The 14,234-nt window shown below is 38.0% G+C and overlaps 1 protein-coding gene across 2 annotated transcripts in view; it reads left to right on the plus strand.

Moving 5' to 3' along the window:
* The first annotated feature begins 506 nt into the window (after nucleotides 1-506).
* The window catches only part of LOC128611637 (SH3 and multiple ankyrin repeat domains protein 2-like), a 40,067-nt gene continuing 26,339 nt past the window's right edge, over nucleotides 507-14,234 (plus strand). For both annotated transcript variants that reach the window (XM_053631312.1, XM_053631311.1), the window contains exons 1-4: nucleotides 507-811; nucleotides 6,211-6,414; nucleotides 7,548-7,619; nucleotides 12,236-12,344. In XM_053631312.1, the coding sequence (XP_053487287.1) occupies nucleotides 641-811; nucleotides 6,211-6,414; nucleotides 7,548-7,619; nucleotides 12,236-12,344 (556 nt within the window). In that variant the 5' untranslated portion in view covers nucleotides 507-640. The remainder of the gene's footprint in view (nucleotides 812-6,210; nucleotides 6,415-7,547; nucleotides 7,620-12,235; nucleotides 12,345-14,234) is intronic.

Genomic DNA, 14,234 nt, shown 5'->3' on the forward strand with positions numbered 1-14,234 from the left:
CATGTGTTACCATTTGAATTGAATATATAGGGTGCAGATATTTTTTCATTGCCGCAAATCCATATTTCATATAAGTGTTTGGGGCGGGGGGCGCGAGGGGCACAATAGCTTAGTGGTTAGCACATTTGCCTCACAGCTCCAGGGTTGGGGATTTGATTCCCACCGCCTGTGTGTGTGGAGTCTGCATGTTCTCCCCATGCCCTGGAGGTTTCTTTCAGGTACTCTGTTTTCCTCCCCCAGTCCAAAGAAATGTTTTTTAGGCTGATTGGCATTTCCAAATTGTCCGTAGTGTGTGCATGTGTGTGTGATTGTGCCTTGCGATGGGTTGGCACCCCGTCCAGGGTGTCCCCCGCCTCATGGGATAAGCTCCAGGCTCCTCCATGACCTTATGGATCGAAATGGATCTGTTTCAGCCTTAGTATTATATGTTGTGTTTTTAAACATTAGTAATTTAGTAATGTCTTGTATTAATTATTGCTAGTGGACTTTTGAACACTGCTGTATAAGTGAGTTATTGTGTGAGTTAACTGTATCTGTAACTCTTTCAGCATTCTCTTTTATCGTTGTTTGTTTGTGTGTGTTTGTGTGTGTGTGTGTGTGTGTGTGTGTGTGTGTGTTTTCTCTGTATATAGTGCTTGCTATGCCGCGGAGTCTCATGTCCAGCGAGGAGGAGATGGCTCAGAGTTTCTCTGACTCAAGCAGCTCGGAGTCGGACAGTTTGAGAGATGAGCGGCCGTGTGTGGAACGACCGAGTAGCAGTCGCAGTGACTCCTTTCTCATCTGCGTCGTTATTCCTGATCTGCAGCAGTCTGTTAGTGCGCATGCGCACACACACACACACACACACACACACACACAAACTCACAAACACACACCTGTATTACTATCTTCATCGAGGATTCCATCTTTTTTATATAATAAAGTTTGATTTTGTATTGTACAAATATACCTTCTTCATCGTGACTGACAGGCACTGAGGCCACACCTCCTTTTCTGTGACTGATAGGCACTGAGGCCACACCTCCTTCACTGTGACTGACAGCCACTGAGGCCACATTTTCTTCATTGCAGCTGACAGGCACTGAGGCCACATCTATTTCACTGTGACTGACAGTCATTAAGGACACACCTCCTTCACTGAGACTGACAGGCACTGAGGCCATGGCTCTTTCACTGAAACTGACAGACACTGAGGCCAAACCTTCTTCACTATGACTGACAAGCACAGAGGCCACACCATCTTCACTGCATCTAACAGGCACTGCGGCCACACCTCCTTCACTGAGATTGACACATACTGAGGCCATGGCTCCTTCACTGAGACTGACAGGCACTGAAGCCATGCCCACTTCCACTGTGATGAACTGACAAGCACTGAGGCCACACATCCTTCACTGCAACTGACAGGCACGGAGGCCACACTATCTTCACTATGACTGACAGGCACTGAGGCCACACCTGCCTCACTGTGACCGACAGGCACAGAGATCAGAACTTTAGACACGAAAATATATTCACAGATTTGTAATTCTGATAGTTAAGGTTAAGTTCCTGCTTAAATTGCTGTGATTATTATTATTATATATTTTTTTTTTTACAATTTATTGTAAAACACACACAAATTACACACACACACACACACACACACACACACACACACACACACATGGTGAGCTCAGTGCTTCTGTTAGCCTTAGGCTTTGGGGCTATGTGCTTTGGCTTGCATTATATCATTATCGTAAATTGCCTCCTGATTCTTGCTGTAGCAGCTTCCTGCTGAGGGCATAGATTGAGAATGACAGCTTTGGGCCACTGGGAAAAAAATAACCAGCTGTACACTAACTCATACCTAAAATCACAGTAGGCGTCCGTAAGTCTATAAAACAGCTATTAAAGCCACTCCATTTGTGGAAGAACTATTGTGCTCATTTCTACCTGAAACTCTCACCTCGCCATTCATCATCATAAAGCAGAGAACACTGTAGGTGCATTTTACAAAGTTGTGCTCTTAAAAGTTAAAACAATTGGAAGGGATTGTAGTTCTAAAAAGTCATTTGTTTTAACTGTCATCTAGTTATCAATATTAATTTAGTTTCAGTTCGAATTTAGCAAAAGCCTTGGGGTAGAGCAAATAAGTATACAAAATGCATCATGTATAATACAAACAGTAGTTGCATTACAGCTCCAAATTACAACTTTTATTCACAGAAACAAAAGAAAACGTATTCCAGATATTGAATCCTCTCTTCTTGCAAATGTAACTGATCAGCCAAGACTTTTGCTCGTTCAAAGCTATAAAGCTAATGTCACCACCAAGTAAGAAAAATAAATAGCCTCCATATAGCCGTTATCATTATGCCTTTATCACTGTGTAAATTGTATATATAAATTATCACACTTTCACCTCAAACGAAGTTGAGTTGTTAAGGGGGAGTGAGGTAAAACATGTGCCTCAAAGTCTGTAGATCTTTTCAATGAGTCAGATCATTTGGTTCAGCCATTAAGAGTCAACTTCTAAATGGCTCATTGCCATTTTTTTCTAGAATGGACAAAGTTTGTGACATTTTGACCAGTGATTGCTCATCTTTGCTTAACTATGGCTGAAATTAGGTTTGCACTTGTTTTACATTCTATTTATCAGAATAACTTTACTTTTCATATTTTACATCAAGGTGTAAAAGATTTTTTTTTTTTTTAAACAAGCATTAGTACAGCAAATCCTTTCTGACACACAGTTGAGAGTCAAACACATCTCACCGTTCACACTATTGTACTGTACTGTACATGTCAGAGATTATCTACTCTCAACATTCACCAAAAGAACAAACTCAAAGCACTGACTCTTTTGAAAATGACACAGCACTACTGAAGATGGACTCGCATAAGTGATTTGGAAGCTTTACATTGTTTTAAATTTGTAAACTTCTGTATCCTCTTTAATCAAGTTTTGAAGAGCAAGAAAAGAGAAAGAACTAGCACTCTAGTTCACACAATTTGTATGCATGATATCTGATTGATGACACAAGAACAAAGTGATGTCTTAATGCTTTTTGCTGTCATACTGCAGCATACAAACTCAATGAATTTTTTTTTTTATTGAAGAGCTTGTTTGCTTAGTAGTCTTCATCAAATTATGCAGCATCTCATTTACAAATATAGGTGTCTAAGTAGTTTTGCATATAAAATCTGCACTTTTTATCAGCACTACGCGTTTACACTCAAATTTCCACCATTACATAAGACGCTGGAATGCATGATATAAAATGAATAAAATGATTCACATCATTTTCTCTGTGAGGAAGGTAGCGTGATGATTACACAATGTCCCAGAAGGATAACTAGAAAACTCCCAAATAAGGCTATAGAAAGCTGTAGAAGAAAATAGAAGAAAAAACACAAATCAAACACCTGCAAAACAGCTTTAATATTTACGGAATTGAGCTGAAAAGCTCAGTGAGATTTTATAGGAAAATAATCAACTACTCACCAATGGGATGGTGAGTTTCTGATACCACCCCAAAGTGGATACAGATTTACACATTGTACTGTACTTTTTATCCATTTATAGACACATTTAATGTTCTGGAACATCCACAAAACAAGTTCCTGTTATCACATATGTACATTATAACAGCTATAAATAGGTAGACCTCACTACTCTCACTTTTTTAGATAATCATTGTAGCCAGAATTACCTATCCAAATTGTGCTGTTATAGAAAGTTACAAGTTATGAGTGTAATTAAAGTGACATATTTGTCAAACTAATATTTTCCTATTAATTTACCAACATGTCTGGGATAAAATAGTGATTTTCAACATGCATATACTTGCTTCCACTGTCACTGTGCTTTACATTGTTTCCACACCCGGCTAAAAAAAAATAAAAAATTAAAACAAAAACAAAAAAAAACAACAATGAAAGATCTTTAAGAATTTTCATGGTCACTATTAAAATAATTTATTAATTAATAATCAATCAGTCTTACATAGAGTAGAAGTCCTTTGTTGCAATGATTAAATTACATTATTAAATACCACTAGAACCCAATAGGGAAAATTTTTGAAAAGTCATTGGAAACCATTAGGAACAATACATTCCAATAATCACCTGTTAAAAAAACATTATGAACCACTACCAGAAATACATTAACACACAGTAGAAATAGTTTCTCATGCCTGTTTTTCAGCACAGTAAAAGGCTGTCTAGCTACTAGTTCGCTAAATAATAAGCCTGAGTCATAAGCTAGCATAGGCTTTATGTCTGTATATCAAGGTTGCCTAGTAACAGTGTTCTCAAACCTTAAACTAATTGAATGGTGAGGGTATTGTGTTCACTTTCCCTTGTTGAAAATATTACCTTCCCATGTTGAAACACACTTAAAGACATATGTAATTTTTTTTTGCTACTAGATGCTTCATAATTATTAAAACAGGTTAACCTACTTGAGGTGACGATCTGAGAGAACAGTATCTCTATATGATATTGTTTTACTAACCTGCTGAAGGCTAAGCTCATTGTAAAACCTTTGAGTTTCTCCAACCAAATACTTGAACTGCCTCAGCAGTAATGTATGCCGGTTTATATGTCAAGCACTGTATGAATATACAGCACATATGCACCAAAATCAGTAATATTGATTTGAGCGATTATCATACCATGAAATTAACATACCAGCACTGATACTGATCGCAATTTTGGCAAGGTTTCTATGCGGATTTCTACATGGAGCCAATGGATATGGTAAAGGGTGGACCTGAGGTGAATTCTGAAACCTAAGTACAACTCAGATTTTTTTTGCAAGCCCAAAATGAATAAATATTTATGGATGTAAATCCTGAAATAAAGCTGCAGCCCCTGAAGCATGTCTGTGTGGCCAGAAGACTCGCTCGTAATTGCGGCCCCATTAATGTCTATTTGCTCAGTGTATATTCTGCTGCAGTGTTGAATAATGCAGTCAGTTGTGTCTGAAAATGTCTTTCCTCACAGCTCATCATCCTTTTCCTGTATGTTTTCTAAAGTTGTGTTGTCTTTCACAAGATCAGGCTCATTAACCAGTCTCGAGCTGTTATATTGATTTGCCGTAATTCAGTATTGTTACACTGTTAATACTCTGTGTCATTAGACAACATTCAGTAAACACTGTTTATTTAGGACGCAAGTACTTCACTCTCTCTTTGCAGAACCTTTCGTAACACTACAGCAATAAGGTTTCTTGTCAATATTTTGTTCTTAACCCAAACAGTCTTTTTTTTTATCAAGTTTTTCAGAAGCAAACATTGCTGTTGGCATATATAGCGTTGCTGTAAAATTATAAATAAATTTAAAAAATGGACAAGCCAGAGGCAATAAATGCAACATATCCCAAAATTAAGTGAAAACCATTACACTCCCATATGGAGCTGCTTTGCTGGGAATCATTTCCCTTATACTAATATAGATTTTGAATATACATTCTCCTCTGATATTATAACATCAAGGCGAATTCATTTATAGAGCAGAAATATAGAGGCCATACCACAATATGCAAAGCACTCATCAGCAATAACAATTATAAGAAAGCCAGATTGGAATTCGCAAAGAAATACAGAGATGAGCCACAAAAGTTCTGGAACCAAGATTAACCTCTACCAAAGTGAAGGAATGGCCAAAGTGTGGAGAGAGAAAGGATCTTCTCATGATCTAAAACATACAAGCTCATTTGTGAAACATGGTGGAGGTAGTGTCATGGCTTGGGCTTGCATTACTTCAAGACTAATCTCTTTGTATACTTTTGCTTGCATACAAATTGGGTGATCTGATACAAAAGGTTCTAACAAACAAAAACAAACAATAGTTTCAATAGTTTTGGAGGAGACTGTATATCTTTGTATATGTTTTTCTTTCCTACAACTGAGTGATTTGACAATAGCAAACTTATTTAGAATAAAAAGCCAGGAAGAACATGTTGGGTAAGGAGGCATTTTAGCAAATGCAATGGTAAAAACATTCAGTCTGCCTAAAGATGTCTAAAATTCTGCATTAGTATTGTCTGTAATCATTACAACTACATCAGTGTATTATAGAACAACGATTTATATAAAAGAGCAACCTGCTCCATTCATAGTGGAATGGTGTGGACTGGGAAAAGCTAGCTGGCCTTGCTGTTCTTCCTAATCAATGTGTACAGTGACATACGCTTCATAGAGCCCTTTGTGTGTCTTTTGGCAGAGATCCATGAGGTTAAAGGCTGACTGTACGGTCTGGGCAGCCAAACAGCAGATCCTCTGCACACTAACACAGAGCCTGAGAGACGTGTTAAACTATGGCCTCTTTCAGCCGGCTGTGGATGGGAGAGAGAGTGCCTTCCTCGAGGAGGAGAAACTACTGCGAGATCACTTATTCCCCACCAGCAAGGACGTCCCCACCCTCGAGGTAATGCTGCCGTCACTTCATGAACAAAAAGAAAAGGTCCAGACAAATTTAGAAATGTAAAGTTATGTGCTAATAAAGCAATGCTTTTTGTTGTTATGGTTACTTAAGTCTTAGTTACTTAGTGCATAAACAGTCACGTTATTAGAGATAGTAACTGTTTCTATAATATTTAAATACTTAACCCCTAATGCATCCAAACTTTCAGTCTAAACCCTTAAACCTAGTCTATAAACCCATCCCTGACATTGTCAGACTTTTACTCTGACCCCTAAACTGTAACAATTTACAGTTTAAACCCTAAACCCTATCCCCTAAACCTCCACTCAATCTATACCTAAATTCTTATGCTTGTGTTGGTTGTTGTGGCGTCAAAAATTGTCATATTTCAAGTTTGGGGTCAAGGTGGGGTATTGGGCAACTAGTGATAATTGCACTTCACATATTGCTCATTGGTTACAATATTGCCACTGTACCAACCAAATAGTATAGCACTATATTCTAAATTCTTACCTTAAACCCTACTCCACTTAGACACGTGTACACTAAACACCAAACCACAGAACAGTTTGTTGTTGTTCTTATGTATATCCCTAGGTTTACTATTTCTTATGTTCTGGCTGTATTTGTATTATGAGTATGGATTTTCCTGTACTGGTGATATCTGCCTGCCTTATCACAAATTCTCGGATATGCCAAAATTAGAATCACTTCCCCAAACACCTTCTTACTTTATAGATTCTCTCAGATCTTAGGTCCCCATCAAATCCAGTCTAACTTGACCCAAGCATATACAAGCATTTACTTAGTGTATTATTTATGTGCTGTTGCAGCTGTTGCTAAAAGCATCACTGATCTTTGCTCATTAAATTCAATCCACTCTGGTGTTTATCTAATGAGTTGATGGAATCTGTCCTCTATTTGGTTTGTCCTTTATGCCTGTTGGTGGTCATTAACAAAGCACATAAGCCTGTAATTACAGCATTGACTTGAAGGTTTTAAGGTGTAACAATTCCATTACATGTGCAGCTCCACTAACACACAGCAGGATATGTAATACTTTTTGTCCAGTCTGTGGGAGTTAATGCATTAATGGAAGTGTCTTGCTGTTCATTTCCTGCTTTTGTTTTTCTCAGTTTCGCTACAAGAGCCGAGTGTACCAGCATGCCAACGTGCATGAAAAGCAGATTGAAAAGCTTCATACGCAGGTGAGATTTCAGTATACATAGATCCATGATTTGCAGTGATTAGATCAAAACTATCAAAACTGTATATATCTTTTGTCACATTATGTAGAGTTGTAATGAACAGCATTATGAGCTGTGTTATGAAATGTAGCAGTCAGGTGGTGTTGACATTAATTTGTGCTATCATCAGCACTAACATGAATATTGCATATTTATATTTATGCAAATCAGTTTAATCTCATGCAGAGTTGTATGTACAGGAATGTCAGGCATCAAGAGGAAAAAAACCTTTCAAAAGGATCCATGTATAAAGGAATATCTAATTTTCACTATTAGTGCTAGGATTCATAAATAATGTATCAAGCTCCCGTGTTGTATTTACATACGCTTTGATTCCCAGCTCATACCAGAGATGGTCACTGGTGCAAATCATCCTTTTTTTAATGCAGTGAGGTGAAGTGAGGGTTTAATTGCAAAGGTCTTGCAATGCAGTAGCATTAAGCTTTGTTTTCTGACAGTCATGCTTTAGTGCTTGGCTTGGTTTGTGCTTTTGGACTCCCTTAATAAGGTGTTGGATGTCTGCTCCAGAAGACACTAGCCTTTAAGAGAAGACCATGAACAAAGACTGCGATGGTTGAAACACCTGATCATGTGAAGCCATGTGTATCTGTGGATAATCAGACTTCAGACTTCTCAGTAATGTCACATCTGTCAATGTCCAGGCCCTAGGATATGAAAACACTCTTTCATTTGGGAAGTCATTCCTATTCATTTAATAATAAATAATTGAATAGATTTTATTAGCTAATCAGGTGAAATGCTAAATGAACGATTTTTGCTTAATACTACGAACTTGATCTACCACTCCACCCTCATTTTTCCATCTCAAGGAATAACATTATCATGAGTGAAGTAATTGCCAAAAGGTTGAATTAAAAAATTCTACATAAGACTAGTTATAGTCTAGTTTAGTTAGAGACTAGTTTAGCTCCCTTTATAGTTTAGTTTGGTATAAATCATTCCCCTTTCTCTGGAACACGGAGAAAATTCCATATGTGAATATCCCGTGAAAACACATCAAATGCAAAGCACACATTTGCTAATGCTTTTCATTAGTGCCAGGCAGAAAACGTTGCACAATGAAAAGCAGAACCTTCTTCTACCCATTTCTCGTACATCATTTGAGCTCTTTAATGAAAAAAACAAAGGTGGATTACTTTTTTTGTGATCTACCTTTAAAAGCAGTCCACTCTGCTGCATTGCATTTCACTCTGTGATTCCGTTTAAGATAGAAAACGTTCAGTGCATTGCTTTTATATCGTATGAGCTCTTCAATCAGTCAGGTACTGCTTTTTTTAAAAATTGAATGGCCTCGAGGCAGTGTAATTCCTAGTGTTCCATTTCACCTTTCAGTTGGGGCACACTGAAATGCAATCACAGCCATACTCAGGGGTGTCGTTGTAAGCAGAGCAGTAAGAAAAGGCCTAAAAGCATAATTTCTTCATTCCTTCTGCATTGAGTGTTGAACCCTTAATCGTCAAACTTTTCAGAATTATTACTAAAAACATGAACAAATTGCAAATATGATTAAAAATTACACAGAGATTTTTTTTACAGAAATGATTTTGGGTGAGCCAGACATTGCTTGTTAGCTACACTTTAGACACTGAACACGACTGATTATATTTGGAATAAATTTGGTCAAAACAAAAATATTCCAGAATTTTCCTCCTGGAACATTATGCCGTCAATGGCATGTTGTATGCAGACACCGTGACTGAAAAATTGTGATGTTGGGTTATACAGTGTCCCCAAAAAGTATTTGGACACTTAAGCCACACTTACAAATGTGTGTATAGATTGTTATGTTTAAAAATAATAAAATAATAGATATACTGGACAAAAAAAGACAAAAAAAAGAAAGTTTTTGGACCCTCAGTAGTGCTTTCATTAAAGATCACAGTTACCTGTACAGTGTTTTACTCTTTATTTTACCATCCTTTGTTTCACAGAACTTCTTCTTCTAACAAAAGCTATGTTTCCATCCAAGCTGTAAATTTCACTTATGTGAAAAATTGGAATATTGTGTAAAATGAATAAAGCACCGTTTCCATCCATCCCATGTGTTTAAGAGAACAAAATCGTCACTTCCTGGGAAACTGGCACAAAGTATCAATACAAATATTTTGGGGTTCAATTCCCACCTCCAACCTGTGTGTGTGTGTGGAGTTTGCATGTTCTCCCCATGCTTTGGGTGCGAGGTACTCCGGTTTCCTCCCCCAGTCTGAGAACATGCTTGTAGGCTGATTGGCATTTCCAAATTGTGTGTAGTGTGTGAATGGGTGTGTGATTGTACCCTGCGATGGGTTGTCAACTGGCAACCCGGTGTAGCATAAGCGGTACAGAAAATAGCTAGATGGATGTAGTCAATTACCTGCAAGTACCTACAGGTGGCCCTATCACATTAACTACATGGTGTAGGTCATCACGTTAACTATGGATGAACGGTGACAACTAGAATAATCCAAATACTTTTTAGTGTGTTTGTGGTATCTTTCTTTAAAATAAATGCCACTTGGTTTGACATGTTGTTTTCCAAAGCAGTGGCATTCATACATTTGTAAGTGTGGCTTAAGTGGCCAATTACTTTTTGGGGCCTCTGTATGATTATCATATCCTGAATATACAATACTCTTTCAGTCTTCATATGCAGTTGCAGTCTGATAAATGGCCTGAAGAATCCTCTAAATAAATCCATACTTAAATAGACAGTTTCAGTGCATTGGAAATGTGATGTAGGGAGACATTGCTTGGAGTATTTTGGCTTAGAAAGGGTTGTGGTGTGTGTGTGTGTGTGTGTGTGTGTGTGTGTGTGTGGCTGTTTTTACTTCCTATCGATGTGGTTAAGAGGTGAATTTGTTGCTCTCGACTATTGTAATGGACTCGGAGGTGCTCTAAGCTACACTCTGGAGGGTGAATTATTGAAAACATAGTTTTTGACTGATTTTATGAAATGATAGTTTTGTGCGATCTGTATGTAGTGATGTGTTTTCAGTTTGTTATTGACAGGGTTATGACAATGTGAACATGTTGAGCTTGTCTGGTTAATGTCAGAGCAGTGTGAATTATTGAACGTAAGAGTTTTGTAGCAGGCATGGACCAAAATACTGTACATCGCATTCAAGTTGTTGAATACATACATAATACAAAACTCAATCTGAAATATTAACGTATCAAAATAAGCTGCAAAATACTGTGACTGAGCGCTATCCGTTGTTTGAAATCATTGGATTCACCCACCCCAAACCAACCCCCCCCCCCCCGCCCCCCCATGAAACGCCATAGTAACTGCGCTAGCAATAGCAGTGTCCCCCCTGTGACATCAGCATGGAAGTCAACCGCTAACTTTTCATGGGAACAAAGAAAATACAGAACCAACCAGTAAATTAGCACCACAATCTCTAAGCACATGACTAATATTTCAATATGAACATCTACTATAATGTAGTTCAGGATGGAGTTTGTCTTTAAATACCACCCATCCCTGTTCATTAGTGTGTTTGTCTGCATCTGTTGAATTTTTAGTTCTTATTGATTTGTTTAAGAGATGAATTTGTTTATCTTGTCTGCTTACGGTGAGATGAAGTTTGTGAATTATTAAAAGCTTTTAGGGTTTTTTTCAGCACTGTGTACAGGATTTTGGGATCTTTCTTTCCTGCTGTCTTCTTTTGCAAGGAGTTGATACCATTCTTCTGGGAGTGTGTGCGTGTGTGTGTGTGTGTGTGTGTTTGGCAGCACAGTGGTCAGGGGGTGCGGTCTCCAGTGGTCCCTGTCCATCTCATTTTTTTCCATACTCTCAGATGTGTACTCTCTCTCTCTCTCTCTCTCTCTCTCTCTCTCTCTCTCTCTCTCTCTCTCTCTCTCTCTCTCTCGCTTTCTCTCTTTCTCTCTCTCTCCCACCGAATCCCCCCTTCCCCCTATCTATACTGGGAGCTGTCTCCTGCTATCTATTTTTAACTGGGCCTGGGATATCATGGTGAGAGAGGCAAGGGGTAAGAAGAGGCCTCTTTCAACATTCATCCCCATTCGGTCACTCATTCAGTCACTTAGTCACTCACTCATTCTCTCACTCAATCATTCGTCAGTGTCTCAATCAGTCACTCACTTACTATCTTACTCACTCACTCACTCACTTCGTCTAGTCCTTTCATGCCACTTCAATCGGTTTCAGTCATTAAAGGGCCCTCTTTTCTCTCTCTAGCTGTGTTTCTCTCCCTTCTTTTCCTTTGTATCTCTCTATCAAATTTACTGGCATGACTGCCAAGTAACCATGACTTTTTAAGAAAAAGAAGGAAAAACTGAAATAATAAACAAGAGTTTAATTATATTATATTATATTAACTGACTTTATATAGCACATATTGTTATACAGTATTCTCTCTCTCTCTTTCTCTCTCTTTCTCTCACTCTCTCTTTCTCTCGTTCTCGCTCTCTCTTTCTCTCTTTCTCTCTCGTGCTCTCTCTCTTTCTCTCTCTCTCGTGCTCTCTCTCTTTCTCTCTCTCTCTCTCTCTCTCTTTCTCTCTCTCTCTCTCTTGCTCTCTCTCTCTCTCTCTCTCTCTCTCTGTCTCTCTCTCAGGCCAACCTGAAGAAGTTTCTAGAATACATTCAGCATCACCAGGTGGATAAAGTGACAAATCTGCTGGAACGAGGTCTTGACCCCAACTACCATGACTCAGACACCGGAGGTACAGTACATCCTTCATTTGTGAGAAAATACTGCTCATGGGTTTTACATCAGTTTTGAGATTGAGTAGTACAAGCTGCAGAGTGTGTGCTGTTATAATAACGTATAATAATATAATAATTAACACGAGATTGGTATGATGTGGTCAGTGCAAACAGAGTTACTCTTACCATCCTTATTGTTTTCCTATAACAGCACATCCCAAAGTGTTTTATTCCTCTTATACTACAGAAACTTTGCCTCTAAATAAATTGCTGAGAGTATAATGGTGTAAATCCAAACTCATTTACTGAAATCCAACTTGTGTCTTCTAGTGATGAAGTCTAGCTAGTTTACTGGCAGATAACTAGCCAGCTAGCTATGTACACTGTATACACATGCTATGTACACAGGAAGCGATGTCTGTGAACCCAAGTCAAGAACTGAACCTACTATTTATGATTAAAAAAACAATGTTGGTGGACAGATTTTTCTGCACACAGTCACATTTTTCCAATTGTGTTGCTTTTTTGTAATATTATTATGTATTTCCGTTAGTAGCATGAAGTAACCTAATAGTTCCTTACATTTTGAACAACCATGGAGATTTTTCTTGGATATTAAAACATATAAAACAGTTTATTGTTAACATAAATTGCATTTCATGGCTTAAAATGCCTCCTTCGGGGATTCTTTATGTCATTCACAACAAAACAACAAGTAAAAGACAGCCAGAGGAAGGACACACACACACACACACACACACACACACACACACACACACACACACACACTCATCCACAGCTAAACATAAGTCTCGAAACCAGAAAAGCTATGAATGATGCAACTTTAAAGTCAGACATGGCTAACTTGCAACACTGTGCCATGTAACAAATGAAACAGGGCTAGGATTATAGTAGTTTCTGTGTTCACACACTAAAATCTTACATTAAATCACATTCCAAAGCTTTAAAAGTTGTTTATAACCTTTTAAAAGTACTCTAAATACACCTTTTCTCAGCTGTAGTGTAAAAGTCCTTAGGCTCTTCACCAAACTCTGCCCCTGACTGATTTCACTTCATTCCCTCGATAGCAATCTCAGGTGGGATTGTGATAGATTCATTTAATGCTCCATTAGATCCGTCACCGTCCCCTCAAAACAACGTGATTTTCACAGCTGGACCGTTATATAACCTTCAAAAGCAGGTTATTTTTGCTCTGTATGAGGTCAAGGATAATATGCATAAATTCAGTCTCATTAACAACTGACTCAGAAACATGAAGCTTTCAGGCAGGACCTTTTGGCTTTGCTATCAGTCATTATCAGTATATGCAACAAACTCTAGCTGAAACACAATATTTTAATTACAACCCCAATTCCGAAAAAGTTGGGACAGTATGGAAAATGCTAATAAAAAAATGGAATGGTTTGTAAATATATTTTGACTTGTATTTAAACAACAAAAAAAAATGTATAAAGACAAGGTATTTGATGTTTTACCTAATCAACTGCATAGTTTTTTTGAAGATAAACATTTATTTTGAAATTGATGCGTGCAACATGTTCCAAAAAAAGTTGGGACAGGGGCAATTTAGGACTAATAGTGATGTGACAAGTTGAAATAAGAAGGTGATGTGAAACAGGTGAGGCAATTATCTAATCATTTATATAAGGAGCCTCCAATAAAGGCCTAGTCCTTCAAGAGCAAGGATGGGTCGAGGCTCACCAATCTACCAACAGATGCATCAGCGAATAATCCAACATTTTGAGAACAACATTCCCCAAAGACAAATCGGTAGGATTTGGTGCATTTCACCTTCTACAGTGCACAATATAATTAAAAGATTCAAGAATCCGGTCAAATCTCTGTGCGTAAAGGACAAGGCCGAAAACCACTTCTGAATAAGTGTG

The sequence above is a fragment of the Ictalurus furcatus genome, chromosome 8 (assembly GCF_023375685.1).
Source record: "Ictalurus furcatus strain D&B chromosome 8, Billie_1.0, whole genome shotgun sequence".
In the NCBI taxonomy this organism is placed as follows: domain Eukaryota; kingdom Metazoa; phylum Chordata; class Actinopteri; order Siluriformes; family Ictaluridae; genus Ictalurus; species Ictalurus furcatus.